At 40.8% G+C, this 21,651-nt stretch overlaps 1 protein-coding gene across 1 annotated transcript in view; it reads right to left on the bottom strand.

The window, feature by feature from the left end:
* Nucleotides 1–21,651, bottom strand: part of LOC117366815 (probable ATP-dependent RNA helicase DDX60) — a 288,878-nt gene that overhangs the window by 39,280 nt on the left and 227,947 nt on the right. The window contains exons 32-34 of the mRNA XM_033958734.1: nt 18,911–19,111; nt 7,555–7,659; nt 1,752–1,893 (exon numbers count right to left, since the gene is read on the bottom strand). Coding sequence (XP_033814625.1) covers nt 1,752–1,893; nt 7,555–7,659; nt 18,911–19,111 — 448 coding nt within the window. The remainder of the gene's footprint in view (nt 1–1,751; nt 1,894–7,554; nt 7,660–18,910; nt 19,112–21,651) is intronic.

The raw sequence follows: 21,651 nt of genomic DNA on the forward strand, positions 1-21,651 counted from the left end.
AACATGAATAGTAATGTTCAAGTACAACCTGTTTGACTGTTAACATCCTTCAAAGTAGTCTCCCAGGTTATCCATGGTTCATTGCCATCGATGGGGAAGACAGTGAATACCATCAACTGCATTTGATTCTCGCCGAAATGAGTTAAAATGTCCTGTTTGGTAGCAAAGCATTTCCAATGCAATGGCTTCTTCACTTTAGGAATTAGATTGATGTCACAAGGACTGAGATTGGGAAAATAGGGATGGTGTTGCAAGATCTCCCATCCTCAATGCTGTAAACAACATTTAGCCGTGTTTGGTGTATGGTATGTAGCGTTGTCATGTAGGATTATGGCATTGTGCAACAGTTCTGGATGTTTCTCCCACACTGCATGATGCAGGTGGTATTGCAGAAATGACTTGTAATACTGTGCAGGGCCTAATTCTGTATAGAACACCTGGTCTCAGTAGGCGCCCTATATAGAATTGCGCCTAACCCTGCTTAATCACCCCAACTCTCTAGCCAGCATCTATGTCACAGATGCCATTTAGAGAATTGTGTTGTCACTGAGCTGATCGCGGCAAGGGAATCTCCCTGTCGCGATCAGCTCAGCAGCAGCTGTAGATAACCCCGAACCCCACTGCAAGTCGGCCAGCAGGATGGATGCCCACTCCCTCCCGCCGCTACCCCTGAACACCCCCCCTCCCACACACAAACACTGTCCACGGCAGGAGGGATTCCCACTCCCTCCTGCGATTGGCCAGATACCAAAAGCCACTCCCATGGGCGGGGCCTTAGAGATCTGGTCAATCAGAATATTAGGCCTTGGGTGAGCTTAAGCATCCCTTGGCGCCTCTCCGCACCCACGACAGATGCCTACAGTGTAGGCAGCCTGCCTCGGGTTGTTTTTGTAGAAAACGTGCGTCCCGATTGGCTGGTTAGACAACGGTAAAACACCTACCGCCACCTAGAATCGGGACGCCATTTATAGAACATTTATAAGAAAGTTTTTTGATTTTTTTTTTGATTTTTTTAAAATTTAACTTTTATTCATGTTTCAACATAATATACACAGCAGGTATAAATTCTCAAAACTGACACATTTCCAATCACTATATTGAAAATAAAATCATTTTACCTACCGGCAAACCTCTTCAGGCTGCTTTAATTAGCTTTAAAGTTGAGACCGGGAGGCCAGGGGGGAAGCCGAAGGACGCTAGAGAGAAGGGGGAAACATGTAGGCCTATGACAAATCGGGCAGCGCTGGTGCTGTACCGCATAGGGACGTCAGCTGGCAGGCGCCTCTTTTCCTCCTCAGTGTGCCGTGGCACACTTGGAATCTCAGGAGGCAACTAGTGTGCCTCAGCACACAGTTTGAGATACACTGATCTATACTAATTAATAAGTTTTACAATCCTGTTTTCTCCCTCAAAGGCCCTCTCTGCTTGTCTCATGCTTTCTTGAATTCAGATACAGTCCTTGTCTATGCCATCTCCACTGGGAGGCTGTCCCACAAATTCACCACACTTTTCAGACAGAAAAATTTTCTTAGATGACTCCTGCTTTCACATTCATCCTACTGTATGTCCCCTCATTCTAGAGCTGCCTTTCAAGTGAAAGAAGCCTGCCATTAGGGCATTAATGATATGGAGGTATTTCTTCCAAAGTATGTCCCCATATGCTTTCTGATGATGACTTTGACTTGACAATTTTAATGCTGTTTTGAATACAAACTTCTTTGACACATAAATGGCATTAAATGAAAACTTACCTTTATTCATAGTTTTTAACATCTTGTGGAATAGACCTTTAAGCAGAAAACTGACTAAGATAAAATTTGAAGGTTCATGGTAATGTAAATGGCTCACAAGTCCAGCAAATCCCACTGGATTGCCTTTTATATCCAAATATCCCTGAAAAACAAAATAGTTTTGTTATTTCAGTTTAGAAACAAAAGAGGTGAGAAGGTGCCATATAAACAATAACCATAAAAATAAATAGCACTTAACAGTATAACTAAATAGCCATCAAAGCTTGCAAGACACCTTTAATAGTGAAAAATTTTTCAGTGAAAAGACATCTCAACTGATACATTAGGCCAGTGTTCAATGCAAGGCCCATGAGCCAATGATGGCCATCAGGAACCTTTTGGGCAGCATGCGTATTCCTTCTAAAAAATATTTTTGCTGCTGTATATAAGCCACGGGCTTTGTATTGAAGAACACTGCCCAGTCCAATCTGAACTTTCTCTTTCCCTGCCCTTCCTTCTTCACAAGTCTACCATCCCTCCCTGCCTGCCTGCCTACTAGTGCTGCCCAATTCAGGGAAATGCTGTTGGTATCTTGGAAAACAAAAGAATGTCCCTAATGTTATCCCCTCTCTTTACTTTGCTATAGTTTTTTTGTATTTCCATTCCCTGAACATTAATTTTATGTATTATGTCAGTTTGTATTGTTATTATAATTTGTTTTAGATTTTAAGCCACCCTAGGGTGGGATAGAAAAATTTAAAATAAACTTGGAAACATTTTTCAATTCGATTTGGCCTATTGAATCAATTTTTCGATTTGATTCATTTTTGCTGCCAAATTGGGTGGGGGTTTTTTCCCCAAACTTTCTGGTGGGCTTATTTTGTAGCCTTTCCATCAACCCCCCTCCCCCTTTTCCCTCTCCAATCGCATGCCGACGTTGTGATGTAAACAAAATAAACAAAAAAATATTTTCATCTCTCTTTTAGGTCCTAGCTCATGCTTGCTAACACCAGCTCTGACAAGATACACATTTCAAATATGACATATTGTAATAACAAAATAGAAAATAAAATTATTTTTTTCTACCTTCCACTGCCATATCCAACATTTGTTTCTTTCCTACTGTCTACCATCTTTCTCTCTCTCTCTGCCTTTGCCCTTGGTCAAACCTCTCTATTCCCCTCCATGCAGCATCTTTTCCTTCCTCCCCTCCATTATGATGTGCAGCATTTCTTTCTCCCCATGCACCATCTCTCCCTGCCATCCACTCTATGACCAACATTTATCCCTCTCTCTTCTCCATGCATGTCTCTCTCCCCTCCACCATATTGTGGCCGGGCCAGGCCCCAGGTGAGTGGGAAAACCCGGCTCAGACCACAGGTAAGATTTTCAGTGCGCCTTTTATGTGGTTGGTAGAAGGAAAACCCGGACACTGGATTTCTACTGTATCTACAGTAATATATGAAGAAAAATCAAGTGTATATTTTATGAGATCGTATCGTTTTCTATGATACACTTGTAGTTTGAAAAATGAATAAAAAATTTAAAACAAAACTTCACCGGATTTATTGTAGGCAACAGAAAAATAATCCAAAAACAATAGAATTGCTTTTACCAGTTACCAGTTTCTGATAAGACAGTTCACTTCACTCCAGTGCCTGCTCTCTATGAATCAGTCCAGGGACTGGACAGTCCTTGTCAGCATCACATAAGCAAAAAAAATCAAAATATACTTTACAGTCTCTTAGATTCTTAAGCTCTCCCCATATGGGGCTGCTGGCTGCTCCTAACAACAGTTCTGCCAGCACTACTCAAAATTACAGTGCAAAAATCAAGTGGCAAAAAAGTATTCTCTCACTCTGTTTTAAAGATTAGCAATTTGTCCCACTAAGGACTTTCACAGCCCTGCTTTGCAGACTGTATGGAAGCAAGCTTCCCTTTGCACATAGCTGTTCAGGCCCTCACAAAATGCCCCCAAAAGTCCTTTAGCTTTGGTTCTTGGGAAACTTTGCTAGGTGAGGTTTTAAACACACTTTAAAACTCAGGCACTGCTGCCTTGTTACTACCTGTAGCCTTAATTCAGCCCAGGTTTCTTTGGCAGAAATTTTTCTTTTACTGTGAGGAAGGAACCAGCTTCTCACTGGTCATTCACATGTCCATGCTTTCCTCTAGCACACATTCCCTGGGTCAGTCTCACTGTACCTCCCCCATCCTGTATCACTGGGGCTAGAGCAGGGGTGTCAAAGTCCCTCCTAGAGGGCCGCAATCCAGTCAAGTTTTCAGGATTTCCCCAATGAATATGCATGAGATCTATTTGCATGCACTGTGTTCATTGTATGCTAATATATCTCATGCATATTCATTGGGGGAAACCTGAAAACTTGACTGGATTGCAGCCCTCGAGGAGGGACTTTGACGCCCCTAGGCTAGAGTAACTGTCTCCGGTTTCCATTAATTCTTCTGCTTTTCTCTCCACCTCCCATCCCCCTCTCGGGGTGTTTGGAAGTTTCTCAAAGCTGGTTTCTTCCTTGTCTGAACAAACCTACATCCCTTCGCCCAAGGCTCAATTGGGTAACTATAGTACATCTCTGGAGACAGGCTTCCTGCCCTTCCTTGTGAGCCTCGAGTAAACCCCTGTGTATGGTGGGTAGAAAAAGTTTCAAATCTGCACTCAGTGTGCCATGTTCTGCCCCCCACCCCGTTTGACTCAGCTGGGACTAATTTAGTCACTTGCAGTCTGTCCTCTAACTGCAAGCCTCCAAGGTTAACCCTACCCTCTGCTGGGTTGACTCTTTGTTTCTCCTCAGCTCTGGGAAAGGAGTAATAGGGGATAGATAGTGTTTTGTGTGCCCTCCCTGCCTGAAATTCTGGTTGGGAAATCCCCTGCCTTTTCTTCTTTCTGTACTGAATTTTAGCAGGGTGGACAGGCTTTGTTTTAGGGATAACTGGTTTAAGAGCTGTACTTTTGACTGGGCTAGCAGTCTTTTTTAGCCATGACAGGAGCTTCCTTGTCACAATACGCAGGATTTCCCCCCCCCCCACCCCTTTCTACCTCTCTCCCTTCCTCTCCTCCACCCCAATAATTCTTCTTCTCTCCCCCCCTGAGCAGCAGCTTTCCTCCCCTCCCACCCATTCCCTTGTGTAACAGCTTTCCATCCCTTCCATCTTCCCATCCCCCTGTGCAGTAGTTTTCCATCCCTCCCTCCCATTCCCCTGTGCAGCAGCACCCCACTGACTCTCTCACCATGAGACCTGACATACTTCTGAGGCCTCCTAAAGCAGCAGCGGTGGCAGTTGTGGCAGTGGTGGACGGTTATCAGTATGCAAATCATTTGCATGCAAACTTCATGGTGAATCACTTGCTGTTTGAAAATCGGCCAGAAAATCAGCCAACAGTGATTGTCGCTATCTGTAGTGAATCCGGGCCTTAGTGTGTGGACATTGGATCATGCTGGCTGATTAGCATAGGATTAGTGTGGGGGTCTATACCTCCTACAAAATAGGTGTGATATGGGGTCATGCGCTAATGGCCATGCACCAATTTCAAAATTGCACATGACCATTAAGACAGAAAGCCAAATTGTGGCCATTTTAGAGCCATGCTAAACAATAGCATCAGTGTGTAGGAAACCCACATGCTAAAAATAAGCACAAGCCACCTTTTAGCATGGCTTTGTAAAAGGGCCTCTATATTTACAAGTATTATAAATATTTATGCATTATTTTAACAGTGTGATTTTATAAAAACTTTGAAGCCCTTGGGCAGCTGGAAAAGGTGAACAGTAGCCATTGTGAGCATTTTGGTGTTTGGCAATTTTGTTTTCTATAACTGATACAGGTGATTTCATCAATTGATTTAACTCTAGCTCTGTAAGGTCCCCTTTTATCAAGCTGCGTTAGGGTTTTTTTATCAATGGCTTTTACCGCAGTGGCCGATGACTAAAAAAGCCCTAACGCGGCTTGATAAAAGGGGATAATATAGCTATATTGAAATGAGGATCGGGTTTAAAGAATTTTACTCCCAAATTGTTGTAGTTGAGTGTTTGATAAAAGGGGGCCAAAGATAGGTGACCAACTTTTCTTTTGACTCTGGATTAGCGTGTTGAAAATTTATGATGAATTTACATTATTAATTGCAATTTAATGCTGGCTTTTACAAAGCTGCCAGTGTGGGTCTATAAGATTCAATAAACCTCCTAAGTGGCATGTACACAGATGTGTATGCCAGTGGAAAATGTAAATCTGCATGTTCTATGTAACACAGTAAAAAAAGAAAAAAGGAGATCCCCATACAAGACAAAACCAAAGAAACACAAAAGTAGGGGTGGACAAAGGGATTTCTAGCACATAGGTATAAAATGAAAAATACACTCTTTTATTGACAAAGCACCAGTGGATAAAAATACCTGACACAGAGCCATGTTTTGGTGGATAAATGCCTGCTTCAGGGGCCATAAATAATCTTTTGGATATATGTGGTGTCAGGAAAAAGCAATACTGTAGAGTTGATATCCAGTAGTGGACCAGAGTAAAGCCAACTATTCATTTCATAACTGATGGCGCCAAATTGTCAGGTCTTTTTTATCTCTTGGTGATTTGTCAATAAAGGAGTATGTTTTATGTTTTACATTTTATTCCTGTGTGCTGGAAGTCCCTTTGTCAACCTTATCTAACATGGTAACATGGAGGGGCATTTTCAATAGGACATCTAAGTCAGAGCATGGACATTTTGAGAAATTCCAGAAATTCAGTAGTAAAAATGTCCATTCTCAAAACTATCTAGATGTTTTAACCCTTAATACGTCTATCTCTTTTTGGCATAAAAAGCAAGCTGTTCAGATGTGGTACCCAATTGTTCTACCCCATCAGAACAGCTTGCTATTAGCTGATCACAGGGGAATCCCAGAACAGCTGAGTCGGTTTTGGGGAGTCCTGCCGGTTCAGCTGATCCTGGATTCCCCTGCCAGGATCAGATGAACTGGCAGGCAGATCTGATTCCTCTCTCCCTTCCTCCCACACAGCCACCAAACCCCCTATACCCCGACCCCCAACATCCCCACACACTCCTGATATCCCCCCACATCCCCTGTACCTTCAGAAGAAAAATCAGCAGGAGGGATGCCCACTCCCTCCTGCTGCTGCGCCCTATCGAATCCCGATACCCCACCCTAAACTGTGGCACCCCCGGAACCCCTGGCTCCCCACCCTGACATCCCCTGAACCACTGGCACCTAACCCTGACACACACCCCTATAACCTAATACCTTCAATGACTATCCAGCGGGAGCGGGAGGGATGCCCACTCCCTCCCGCCAGCAGGCCCGCCTCTTCTTAATGGCGGGCCTTCCCCTTCCCGGTGCATCCTGAGATGCACTGGGAGAGGCCTAAGGCTCTGATTGGCACAAGGATCCTCCCACCTGGGCCAATCAGAGCCTTAGGCCTTTCCCAGTGCATACATAGAGTGTATAGGTGTGTATATTGTAATGGGAGCAAGTTTTGTATTTGTGTGTCAAAGAAGTTGTCAGAAATAGGTACAAAAATGGAATATGTTTTTGGGTCAAATGAGGTTTGCCTACAGGTGGAATGTCTGTGTGTCATAGTGGATGTAAGTGTATAGGTGGGTAGAGGTGTGTGTATGTGGCTGTTCATGTTTTGAGAGAGGTGTGGGTTATGTGTATGCAAATTTGTTGGGCTCAATTTGTGCATGCATATGTGTAAGTATGAGTAATTGCAGAGCTAGTTTACTGAAACAAAGGGAAACAACGGTTTTACTCTTCTATCATTCAATTGTAGAAATTACAAATGATAAGAGTAGAAAGCTTACCTCCTGGACTAGAAACTGTAATGAAAATAGAAAATACAGTTTCAGCATTTCCATGTACTTTGGTCTTTTGAAGGACAGCAATGAGTATTTCAGTACTGACAGTGCCTAATTAAACCAAAGAAACAAAAAAAATCTATGAAGTATTCTTTGAAAGCTCCTAAATGAATTCCTAGAAACAAATATATTTTATAAAACAAAACGTTCCTGCAACTTATATGGTTTCTCTTATTTCTATGTGGTCCTCACTGTACCTTCATAATTTGTTTTACTTTTCATTGTTTTAATCTTCATAGAAAGTAATATTTGCTCTTACCTGTTAATTGCTTTTCCTTGAGTTCTACCAGACCAATTCAGACCTATGGACCTGGAGATGGAGACAAATACTTGAAGATTCTGATGATATCATCAGTATAACCAGTGATGCAGCCAAAAGCATTCCAGTATGCTAATGCCAAAGCCACTCGACAGAGAAGCCAAAACAATTAAGAGGAAAAAAAGGGAGAGAACTAAACCGAACACAGAACAGAGAACTCATAAAGCTACCTTTGCAAAACTGACTATACACAGAAGGTGGCTGACATAGGATCCAGGAATTCACTGTATCCTTCAGTCTTCACTGGTCTACAAGGAAATGAAATTAACAGAAGCTCATGTATAGTAACACCATTACAGAAGCTCATATAAATCATTCTGAATTGACTCCCCCTGTCATTAGCAGCAGTACAGAAGCTTTCAATAAACAATAAACAGTCTATAGCGTTTTTTTCTTTGATATTTCTGCCATAGAAGTCTGCCTGGCACTGTCATTAGGTTCTAACTACTGGAGTTGCTGTCCAAGTTCACTCCAGCCTTTCTAAACCATCGCAAAGTACTGTAGTTCCTGTTGAAGCCCTCCCCAGCCCATCCCAACCATATTCCATATATGATACACTAATCATGCAAGTTTGCTCAGTTCCGGACCTAGTTCTTCAATTTATACCCTTCACTTTTTGATTAGAGATCCTCTGTTTTTGTCCCATGCTTTTTTCAATTCTGTCACCGTTTTGCTCTCCACCACCTCCCTTGGGAGAGCATTCCAGGCATCCACCACTCTCTCCATGAAAAAGAATTTCCTAACATCTTTAAATCTACCACCCCATAACCTCAATTTATGCCCTCTAGTTTTACCATATTTCCTTCTCTGGAAAAGATTTAGTTCTGTATCATATCTCCCCTATAGAGTATACATATTCAGATCTTCCAGTCTCTCCTTATATGTTTTTTGGCTCAAACCCCTTACTGCTTTCATCGCCTTTCTCTGGACTGCTTCAAGTATTCTTATATCCTTCAAGTTTAAGTTTCAAGTTTATTTTATTATTTGATTGAACGCCTATCAAAATACTAAGCGTTATACAATAGTAATTAAAACATTGACAAAAGTACACAAAGACTAACATATTAACACATTACATGGGTTTTTTTTTTTTGGGTTTTTTTTGGTTAATCTATTAGGATACAATAGGAAAAGAGGGGGGAGAACTACAATGTTTATTTAAAAGAAAAGAGACAGCAAAGGAAAGCACAATGGGAGGGGAAATCAAGAGTTGCTGGACTTGAAATGAATAGACAATTGTATAGTCAATTGTAGGCATCTTTAAAAAAGAAACATTTTAAATTATTTTTAAATTTCTGTAGATTGTTTTCAGATCGTATGTATATAGGTAGGGAATTCCAAATCGTGGGGGCAGTTACCGAAAAGATTGTATTACGTCGAGTACCTATTATTCTTAAGGATGGAATATTAAGAGTATGCTGTGAGGTAGATCTTAGAGCTCTTGGAGGGTCATATGGAATAAGAAGTCTGTCAATAAATGCTGGAACATGTGTTTGTATTGTTTTGAAGGTTAGAAGTGCTATTTTAAATGATATTCTACATATAATGGGTAACCAGTGGGCTTTTTGTAGAAGAGGAGTGACATGATCATATTTATTTGAACCTGATATAAGTTTGATAGCTGTATTTTGAACTATTTGTAGACGTTTTATATCCTTTAGGTTTATCCCTTTCAGTAAAGAATTACAGTAGTCCAATTTGGATATTACAAGGGAGTGAATTAGTGTAGTAAGGGATTTGGCATCGAGAAGGGGGGCCAAAGATCTAATCATCCTTAATTTATAGAAACAGTTTCTGACTAGAGCACTAATTTGTGAGCGAAATGTGAGTTTATGGTCAATTAACACGCCTAAAATTTTTATAGTAGTAGTTGGTTTAAGTGGAGTATTATTGATTGAAATAGGAGCAGTTAATTGTAGCCCTTCTTTCCATGAGAATAGCATGGTGTTAGTTTTAGTAATGCTTAGGGAAAGCATATTTGTATTTAACCAGTCATGGATAATGGATAATTTTTGATTAATAGAAAATATGTCATTTGGACTTGAAGGGTCAATATTGTGTAATAGTTGTAAGTCATCGGCGTAGGCATAAGCTGTAAATCCGATTGATTGACAGAGAGTCAGAAGAGGTGCCAGGTAGATATTAAACAGTAATGGAGATAAAATAGAGCCTTGAGGAACACCGAAGTTAGAAGAAAATGGTTTTGAAATGGAATTATTAAAATGGACGATGGAATATCTGTCAGTGAAATATGATCTAAACCATTCCAGAGCTTGATCGGTTAATCCAATGGAAGCAAGTCTTTGTAATAGCAAGAGGTGATCAATGGTATCGAAAGCAGCAGCAAGATCCACAGAAATTAATAATACACACTTATGTTGGTAAAGGTTGTACTGTATGGTTGTTGTGAGACCTAATAATGAGTGTTCTGTAGAATGATTTTTACGAAATCCTACTTGGTTAGGATGCAGTACCTGTGTTTTATCAATGAAGTCTGATAATTGCTGAAATACAAGTTTTTCGGTTAGTTTGGCTAGGAACGGAAGGTTAGCTATTGGATGATAATTTGAAGTTTCTGTAAGAGAGTTTTTTGGGTCTTTTATTTGCGGGTGAAGAATTGAGTGTTTCCAATCTGGTGGGAGGGTTGCAGAGGTAAAGCATTTATGAATAATTTGAAGAATGTAAGGTCCCAGTATAGAAAAGTAGCGTTTGTAAAGAAAAGGGGGAAGAGGGTCAGTATTAGAACCTTTAATATTGATAGATTGGAGGACATTTTCTATATCTTTTAGAGAGGGGAGAGAAAAATTAGAACATGTAGAATTTAGAATTGAAAATCCGATTTCTTCTGAATTTACAAAGCGTTGTGAGAAAGTAGTTTTACTAATAATGTTGGATCTAATTGATATTACTTTGGTTTGGAAGTAATCAGCCAAACTTTGGGCCGATGGGGTATTATTTTTTGGAATGTCAGGTTTGCGCTTAAATATTGTTAATTGTTTAAGAATTTTAAAAAGAGTAGATGAGTTTTTTGTAAGAGAAATTTTTTTGAGTAATAGTGTTTCTTCGCAGTATTGATTGATTGGCGATAATAGTTAGATTGGTTCTTATAATTATCCAGGTTAGTTTGAGAAGGGAGTTTACGCCATTTGCGCTCAGCAGAGCGCAGTTGGCGTTTCAATAATAAGAGTGAAGAATTAAACCAGGGGTTTCTTTGGTGTTTAGAAGAAATTATTTTAGAAGATAAAGGTGCTATTGAATCAAGTAATGATTGACATGATTTACCCCAAATGACAAGTTGTTCAGCTACCGTTAGCGAAGGAAAAGTATTGGAATCGATAGTAAGAGCCGATGAAACAAGGGACTCATTAATGTTCTGAAAGTCCCGTATGAGAATAGTTCTAGTAGATTCAGGAGGTATTGGAGCAGTTTGTAGTGTAAAAGTTGATTGGATAAGACTGTGATCAGACCATGGAACATCAATTATTTTTGGTTTAGAAAATTGCGAAAAGAGTTCATCGGGAACAAAGATCATATCTAATGTGTGGCCTTTAATGTGTGTAGGGCCAGAATTTAAAGTAACGAAATTAAGATAATTAAAATGCGTAAGTGTTTCAGATGTATATGAATTAGATAGATCATCAAAATGAAGATTAAAGTCTCCCATAAGGAGGGGACATTGAGAGGATATAGTAAAATCGGAGATAACAGACAGCAGTTGAGAAACTGTAGATTGATTTACTGGTGGTGGGATATATAGTAATAGTAAGTCGATAGTTGGGTTAGTATTAATTTTTAGTTGTATACTTTCAATGGTGTTATTAGAAATAGTATTTCCTACGACAAGGGATAAAGCAGACTTGTAAATGATGGCCAAGCCACCTCCTATTCTGGTTTTACGGTGGTTATAGCAAAAATTATAGCCTGGGGGGCTTGCAAAGGAGAGGTAAGCCTCGTCTCCATCGGCAAGCCAAGTTTCCACAATACAAAGAAGATCTAAAGAATAATTTGTTATGAGATCTTTAACAGTATGATGCTTCTTACGTAATGACCTAACATTAATTAGGCCTATATTAAGTGTTTGGGTTCGTGTAGGGACTGAGGGACTGGTAACTGTATCAGAAGAAACTTTGGTCAAATTCCTTGGTTTTGAGCCGTTTAAGGGGAAAGTTGGTAAGGGTCTATGGCCCCAGTGGGTAGGAATCTGATGAATATTATGTTCCATTTTAAAAAATTGCATTTGAAGGAACAACGAAGCAAAAATAATAAAATATATCAAGTATGTTCTGACTGAAAAAGAAGATAGGAAAAATTTAAAACGATATAATAATAGACTTCGTCATATACGGTCTCCAGAATTGAACAAAATACTCCAAGGTATATGACCTGTACAGGGGCATCAACACCTCCTTTCTTATGCCTCTCTCTATACAGCCTTTCATTCTTCTGACTACAGCCACCATCTTGTTGCACTGTTTTTCACTTTCAGATCTTCAGATACTATCACCCCTAGATTCCTCTCCCCATCCTTGCATATCAGCCTCTCACCTCCCAGTGCACATGGCTCCCTCAGATTTCTATTTCCTAAATGCATCACTATATATTTCTTTGCATTGAATTTTAGTTGCCAGATATTAGACCATTCATCTAACCTTTGCAGATCCCTTTTCATATTATCCACTCTCTCCAGAGTGTCCACTGTTACAAATCTTAGCATCATCCGCAAAGAGACAAACCTTACCTTCTAATCTAAACCTTCAGCAATGTTGCTCACAAACATATTGAACAGAATTGGCCCCAGTACTGATTCTTGAGGCACTCCACTACTCACCTTTCCTTCCTCTGCGACCATTTTGTGAAGAGGGACCATATACGCTCTTCTCCAATCCCATATCTCTAAGGATTTATTGAACAAATCTTTAAGAGGACCCACCAGAACTTCTCTGAACTACCTCAATATCCTAGGATGAATCCCATCCGGTACCATGGCTTTATCCACCTTCAATTTTTCAAGTTGTTCATAAACACTTTGCCAGCCATTCGTGGATCTTCTCCAGGATTTTCTTCCGTGAACACAGAAGTATTTGTTTAGCACATTTGCCTTTTCCTCATCACTCTCTACATAGCAATTCATAGATACTTTCAGTCTCGCAATTCCACTTTTCGTCTTCCTCCTTTCACTAACATACCTGAAAATATTTTTGTCTCCCTTTTTTTACATTTCTAGCCATTTATTCTTCCGCCTGTGCTTTTATCAGACATCTCTATCTCTTGGCTTCTTTCAGTTTTATCTGATATTCCTTTCTGCACAGCTCTTCTTGAGTTTTTTTTGTATTTCCCAAATAAACATAAGAATAGACCAATGGTCCATCAAGCCCAGTAGCCCATTCTTATGGTAGCCAATCCAGGTCACTAGTACCTGGCCCAAACCCAAAGGGTAGCAACATTCCATGCTACCGATACAGGGCAAGCAGAGCCTTCCCCCATGTCTTAATAACAGACTTTGGACTTTTCCTCCAGGAATTTGTCCAAACCTTTCTTAAAACCAGCCATGCTATCCACTTTTACCACAACCTATGGCAACGCGTTCCAGAGCCTAACTATTCTCTGAATGAAAAAATATTTCCTCCTATTGGTTTTAAAAGTATTTCCCTGCAGTTTCATTGAGTGTCTCCTAGTCTGTAATTTTTGACGGAGTAAAAAAATCGATTTTGTAGACTTCACTCATATCTCCTCTCAGCCCTCTCTTTTCCAAGCTGAAGAGCCCTAACCTTTTTAGTCTTTCTTCATATGAGAGGAGTTCCATCCCCTTTATCATCTTGGTCGCTCTTCTTTGAACCTTTTCTAGTGCCGCTGAGATAAGGAGACCAGAATTGAATGCAATACTCCAGGTGAGTTTGCACCATGGAGCGATACAGAGGTATTATAATATCTTTAGTCTTGTTAACTATCCCTTTTTTAATAATTCCTTGGATGCAACAAGGAAGGGCCTGAGGCTCTGATTGGCCCAGGTTGTTTAAGGCTCTCCCCATGTGAGGGGCTTTAGGTGGCTTGGCCAATTAGAGCCTTAGATCCCTCCAGGATGCACCAGGAAGGAGCCTAAGGCTCTGATTGGCCCGGGTTAAGGCCCCTCCTATGGTATATAAATACAAGAAGACATACACATGGGTGAAGCTTATGTAGAATTTGAATGATATCTGCTATGTAAAAGGTAAAGTGCAGATTATTTTTTCATTAGGCTTCCACCTCTTTGGTTGTAACAATTCCTTCCTATTTGTCTTTGCAGCCTTCTTGTAGCCAGTAGATATTGCCTGCATGGGATATGTTCTTCCTTGGAAATATCTTGCAATATCCTACGTAATGTAAATGTGCATGAGTCGAGTCTCTTTTATTTGAAAGAAAACTGCAATGAAGATAAAGAAATATTGAAAGGAAAACATTTTGGTGACTTTGAGGACATCTAGGGTAATACGACGACAGCTCTGATAGCCATTCCAGAAAAAGAGTTCCACAATTGCTTTGAAGGATGGACTAGGCACTGGCGTCAGTGCATAGCTTTCCAAGGGGCATACTTCAAAGGTGACCATAGTGATATTCAGCAATGAGTTATGTAGATAAATGAGATATGTAGATAAATGATAAGAGATATGTAGATAAATGATAAATAGTAGCAGTAGTAGTATCTTCTACATCAAACTGTAGTTTAACAAGAACTTCTTCAAATGCAAAAGGTTAAATAAATTGTACTCTTTTCCCCAAAATAAATATTTTCATGGAAATTTAAGAAAGAAAACAATACCTAAAGCCATTTTCTCTCTATTTTTTGTTTTGTTTTTTACATTCAAATTTATATAGAAACATAGAAACATTGAACATGAAGGCAGAAAAGGGCTTCAGCCCATCAGGTCTGCCCACTCTAATGACCCACCCCCCAACTTCACCCCCCAAGAGATCCCACATGCGTATCTCATCTTCTCTTAAAATCTGATACGCTGCTGGCCTCGATCAACTGCAGTGGAAGTTCTTCCTGATGTCACCATGAAATTTCCCGCCCCTGATTTTCAGCGGATGCCCTTTTGTGGCCGTGTGACCTTTAAGAGAGAAGATATCATCTTCCACCTTGATACGGCCCGTGATATATTTAAACGTCTCATTCATGTCTCCTCTCTCTACGTTCCTCGAGTGAGTATAGCTGCAATTTACTCAGCTTTTCCTCATATGGGAGATCCTTGAGTCCCGAGACCATCCTGGTGACCATTCATTGAACCGACTCAACTCTCAGCACATCTTTTTGGTAATGTGGCCTCCAGAATTGTACACAATATTCCAGATGATGTCTCACCATGGATCTGTACAATGGCATTATCATTTCGGGCTTCCGGCTGACGAAACTTCTGTGGATACAACCCATCATTTGTCTAGCCTTGAAAGAAGCCTTCTCCACTTGATTGGCAGTTTTCATATCTTCACTAATGATCACTCCTAAATCTTGTTCTGCTGTAGTCCTAGCTAAGGTCTCACCATTTAGGGTGTAAGTTCTGCATGGATTTTTACTGCTAAGGTGCATGACCTTACATTTTTTAGCATTGAAGCTTAACTGCCAAGTCAAGGACCAAGAGTAAATCCCGCGTCATACTGTCGGGCAAAGTGCTTTTACCTACTATGTTGCATAGTTTGGCGTTATCGTCGAATAATGTTATTTTACCTTGAAGCCCCTGAGTCAGGTTGCCTATGAATATGTTAAAGAGGATTGGGCCCAAGACCGAGCCCTGCGGCACTCCACTGGTCACCCTCGATGTTTCAGAGAGGGTACCGTTAACTACCACCCCCTGAAGTCTACCACTTAGCCAGTCATTGACCCATGCAGTTAATGTTTCTCCTAATCCCATCGAATTCAACTTGCTCAACAACCTGTGGTGTGGGACGCTATCAAAAGCTTTAATGAAGTCCAAGTACATGACATCCATGGACTCCCTCATATCCAGCTTTCTTGTTACCCAGTCAAAGAAGCTGATTAGATTGGATTTCAAAGTTCAAACAAAAGAACTGTCTTCTCATTCAAATTGGTAACCAAACTTCAGGATTGCAACCGTCACATTTGAAAGTCACTCAGAGGTATAGAGTTCTTCAAGGAGAAAGTTGCGCCCTCTAGTGATGAACCAAAGTATACTTTTCAGTCGTTGCAACTTTATTAGTGCTGGTTACGCTCCAAGTTTGATTACAAAAATAAATAAATAAATAAATGTCTTTACAGTCTTTCAAACACTTTTATGAAAATACTTTGTTTTTTCTTATCTTTACAAATCTTAGATTAGATTGGATTGGCAGGACCTTCCCTTTGTGAATCCATGTTGATGGAGATCCTGTAAATTCTCCTCGTTCAGGAACGTATCCAATTTCTGCTTAATTAGTGTTTCCATGAGTTTACTCACTATTGATGTGAGACTCACCGGTCTGTAATTTGCAGTCTCCGTCCTGCAACCCTTTTTGTGGAGTGGAATGATGTTAGCTGTCTTCCAATCCAGTAGGACTCTTCCTGTACTCAGGGAAAGATTGAAGAGCATGGATAACGTTTCCGCCAGGACATCACACAACTCTCTAAGCACCCTGGGGCGTAGATTGTCCGGTCTCATGGCTTTGTTCACTTTGAGTTTTGATAGCTCACAGTAGACGCTGCTGGGTGTAAACTCAAAATTCCGAAATGGGTCTTCCGAGCTTTGCCTTGACTGCAACTGTGGACCGGACCTCGGCGCCTTGCAGGTAAAGACTGAGCAGAAGTATTTATTTAGTAGTTTGGCTTTATCGGAATCTGATTCTACATAATTCCCGTCCGGTTTCCTAAGGCGTACTATCTATCTATGTTTCTTTTTCTATCACTAATGTACCTGAAAAAGGATTTATCCCCTTTCTTAATGTTCTTTGCTAGATTCTCTTCTATTCGAAGTATGGCCTCTCTGACTGCTGTTTTGACAGCTTTTAGACCTGGCCAGATAGTATTCTTTTGCCTCTCTTTTTCCTGATCGTTTGCAGGAAATAAATGCTTTTTTCTTTTCTTTAACGAGGTCTGAGATCTCCGCAGTGAACCACTGGGGTTTATTGTTTCTCCGTCATTTGCTTACTGTTTTTATATAGCAGTTTGTAGCTTCGTGTAGGGTAGATTTCAGGGTTGACCACATAGCCTCTACATCATCGGTTTCAGCTTGGTTTTGAAGTGCCCGATGGATGAAATCTCCCATGCGTTTGAAGTCAGTGCCCCGAAAGTTGAGGACCTTTGTTGCTGTGTTTGATGTAGTGAAACCTTTCCCGAGGTTGAACCATACCATGATGTGGTCGCTGGAGGCTAGCATATCACCTACCAAAACCTCTGAGACGCTTTCTCCGTTGGTGAGTACCAGATTCAGTATCGCCTGATCCCTAGTGGGCTCCAATACCATTTGTTTGAGTCGTGCTCCTTTTATGGAGTTCAATAGCCTTTTGCTGCTGCTGGTTGTAGCGGAAAGTGTGTTCCAATCTACATCGGGCATGTTGAAGTCCCCTAACAGTACTGTGTCCCCACGCATAGTGATGTTCTCTATGTCTTCGATTAATTCTATATCCTTGTCTTCCTGTTGTCTTGGAGGTCTGTATACCACACCAAGTTGCAGGCATTTGTCGTTTCCCCTGGCCAGGTTTATCACATATATTAGGTCAGGTTTATCACATACATTAGGAAAATAGTTCACATGTATTATACTTTAAAACAAGAAAAAGAAAAGCCGATAACAAAATCTGCTTTGGAAACTAAAAACTACATAGAATTCCCTATAAAGTCCACTATTAATGAGAGATATCCATTAAGAAAAGAGGCGATAAGAAAAAGAAAAACAACATCTTATAGCAATTACCTAGCAGTTAAAGGCCTTTCTCTTTGTTTGGATTGTTGAGCTAGTTGTTTTTATCATGATTTGGCTCAAGTGAATTGAAAACCATTTGCAACTGCTCAATTCAATCTTTTCTTCAACATAGAACAATATTTACTAATGGTGGTTCTATCATTTTGTGTAAGGAACACTTTGCAAATATGACTTCTGGAATATTAAGGGCTCCTTTTACTAAGGTGCGCTAGCATTTATAGCGCACGCAGGAAATTACTCAGCACTACGCGGCTAGAACTAACACCAGCTCAATTCTGGCGTTATGGTCTAGCGCACGCGGCAATGTAGCGCACACTATTCCGTGCGTTAAAGCCCTAACGTAACTTAGTAAAAATAGCCCTAAGTGTTATGTTCTTATTACTTTTTAGCACAGTATTAAGAGTAATTTGTCAGCTAGTATTATGAAACCTGATCCCTCCAGTCCTTATGGAAATTTTACCATAGAGATAAAATCCAAAACAGCACTGGGTTCTCCTACGTGGACATCAGCCTTTGAATACTAGAACTCTATTAGAATGCTTCTTTGGGCATCTACATCTTGTGGTAACCTTTAGCACCTTTTAAGCTATGTTTCATGTATACTAATTTAATTTAGATAAACTGTTGCATTTAACATTTCATTCAAAAATTAAGTTTGGAGGGTAGCATGTCGACTATGCATGCTAGGATCGGAGCATCAATTATATCTGTGGCTGGCGTACAACTATGAAATGCCTTCCCTGGTATCCTGTAGTTTTGTATAGGGAGGATGAATTTTAAGAAAATGCTGAAAACTCAATTATTTACCAATGGCATATTTCAGTTAATAATCGCCTTTTAGAAGTTTTCTGACATCAATGTATGATTTAAAGCTTGTTTGTACTTCTGAATTGAGTGAATTTGTGCTCTATCCTTATTATAACAGGGACAATTAACGATGTTGTTTTGACATGTCTATGTTATATGTGATAATTGGAGGGAAACAAGATTTTATGTATGTGATATGGAATCCGCATAGTTGTATGCGGTATATAATTTTTTAAATAAATAAATTTATAGAATACAGAAGACCAGACATCCAAATGAAATGTACCTTTGCCTTGGCATCCTTTTTATTATCTGCTTTTGCAGTTAGTAACATAAGTCGTAGCACCAGGGTGATACTCAAAGGGAACTGCCCTTTCAATTCAGGAACATTTGCTTTAATGAGCATTTCCACCTTGGGCAGTGGAATATCATAGAAAAACACGTTGCCTGTCATGTCCTGACCACGTCTTCCAGCACGCCCAGACATCTGAAAAGAGAATATAGAATTCATAAACTTTCCATTCTTTTCTATGAGTAGAATGTAAGTTTATTACAAAAATATTTCATTAACCTTGCAGGTTCTGGGTTGAAAATACGAGAGTGGTTTGAAAAGTTTGGTAAAAAAATCAAGTTAAACAATGTAGTCTCCATTGAGGGCTATACACTTAGGGCTCCTTTTACTAAGCTGCGATAGCGTTTTTAGCACGCACTGATTTGCTGTGCGCGCTAAACCCGCGCTACACGCCTAGAACTAACGCCAGCTCAATGCTCAAGTGTGCGTGAAACCTTGGCTAGGAATGCAGCAGAGCGGGATTTAGGGGTAATCATTAAGGGAGACATGAAAACAGCCATTCAAGTGGAGAAGGCTTCATCCAAGGCTAGACAAATGCTGGGTTGTATCCGCAGAAGTTTTGTTAGCCGGAAGCCGGAGGTCATAATGCCATTGTACAAAACCATGGTGAGACCTCATCTGGAGTACTGTGTGCAATTCTGGAGGCCGCACTACTGTAAAGATGTGCTGAGAGTTGAATCGGTTCAGCAAATGGCCACCAGGATGATCTTGGGGCTCAAGGATTTCTCGTATGAGGACAGGCTGCACAAATTGCGGCTTTATTCTCTCTAAGAATGTAGGGAGAGGGGAGACATGATAGAGACATTTAAGTACATCACTGGTCGCATAGAGGTGGAAGACAACATTTTCTTTCTCAAAGGACCCTCGGCCACAAGAGGACATCCGATGAAAATCAGGGGCGAGAAATTTCATGGGGATACCGGAAAATACTTCTTCACAGAAAGAGTGGTAGGCCATTGGAACGAGCTTCCGGAGCAGGTGATCGTGGCCAGCAGCATACATGATTTTAAGACAAAAAGGGATGCCCATGTCGGAACTCTACGGGGGTAGTATAGAGGTGATGCCACTTACGGGTGACCCTTGGAGAGCAGTTTGGGGAGGGTTTATAGAGTGGGCAGACTTGATGGGCTATGGCCCTTTTCTGCCATCATTTTTCTACGTTTCTATGTTTCTAGCTTAGTAAAAGGAGCCCTTAGTCCAGTGAGTTTCAAATTTTTTTGTAAGCATGAAAAAACTGGAAACTCGCTGGACTAACCCCCCTCTTCTACAAAGCTGCGTGGCAACGGCCCCGAAGCCCATAGAGATTTAAAGGGTTTCGAGGCTGTTGCCATGCAACAGCCGCTAGCGCAGCTTTATAGAAGAGGGAGTAAGTGTATAGCCCTCAATGTAGACTACATTGTTTAACTTGCTTTTTTTAACCAAACTTTTCAAACCACCTTCGTAAATTAATTTACCTCCCACTCAAGGAAGATACCATTTAAAAAAAAAACTCTCAAATTACCAAAATAAAGTTAATGTGCAGAGGTGGCACATTAGAGAAAAAGTTGGAAGATTGTGATGGGTCTATTTAGGATTTACATTAATTATGAGGCCCTTTTCCTAAGCTCTGGTCAGGATGAAATCCACGACCACTCGACACGCTCAGGCATTCCATGGTAGTTTAAGGATTGGCGCATGTTTCCCATGCACTAGTGTAGGGGTTGTATTTTGGGTGAAGAGTAGGCATGCCCTGCTTTAATTGGTTAGTGTGTGAACATTGGTGTGCGCAGACTGATTAGCGCAGGATTAGCAAGGGAGCCCTTACCGCCTCCAAAATAGGTGGTGGTAAGGACTCACTCTTTAATGGCCATGCACTAATTCAAAATTAGTTCATGACCATTAAGAAGAAAAAGCAAATTGCAGCTATTTTAGAGCTACACTAAAAAATGGCATCAGTGCGTGGAAGACCCTTGTGCTAAAAATAGCACAAGCCACTTTTTAGCGCCACTTTGTAAGGGCCCCTATATGAGGTATGCTTGTACTTCATAATTATGTTTATAGATTTTAATATTTTCATTATGCATTTGTACTATTGGATAAGTTGTTTAAATTAAATAAACTTGTAAATACTTTCAGCCAGTCTCATAAGAAAAAAGAATAGCCTTACTGGGGTCAGACTAATGGTCCATCAAGCCCAGTAGCCATGAGATCTTGTTGTATCTAAGATAATAATTCCCTTAGTGCGCATGCGCACTTCTAACCTGGTGGCTCCGTGCGTCCGTAGCTCCATGGTTGGCAGGAGTGCACATGCACGTTTAGGGTTCTATTCTAGGACAGGACCGCCGGTGGGTAACACGCTGCGACTCCCCACCCCGGCGCTGACCCTACCCGGCACACCCGAAACCCCCGTTGACCCTCCCAGCCAAACCTCCCACAATAATAAGGGACGGACCTGTAAAAATTAACTGAATAAACTTTTTTTACCAAGCAAAAAGAAAAGGGAAAATAAAGATGGCACGGGACACCGTCCAAAGCGCTACCACACTGAATGGAAAGCGCCAGATTCACGGCAGCCAGTGTTTCCTCAGGTGGGCGGCCGAAGGAGGGAGGGACGAAGGTGGGAGGAGCTCGCGCTCTCTGGGCCCGGGTTCGGAGTGGCATGTAGGGTGAAGAGCGTGTGCGCCAGCTGCACTCCT

The sequence above is a fragment of the Geotrypetes seraphini genome, chromosome 1, assembly GCF_902459505.1.
Source record: "Geotrypetes seraphini chromosome 1, aGeoSer1.1, whole genome shotgun sequence".
Lineage (NCBI taxonomy): Eukaryota > Metazoa > Chordata > Amphibia > Gymnophiona > Dermophiidae > Geotrypetes > Geotrypetes seraphini.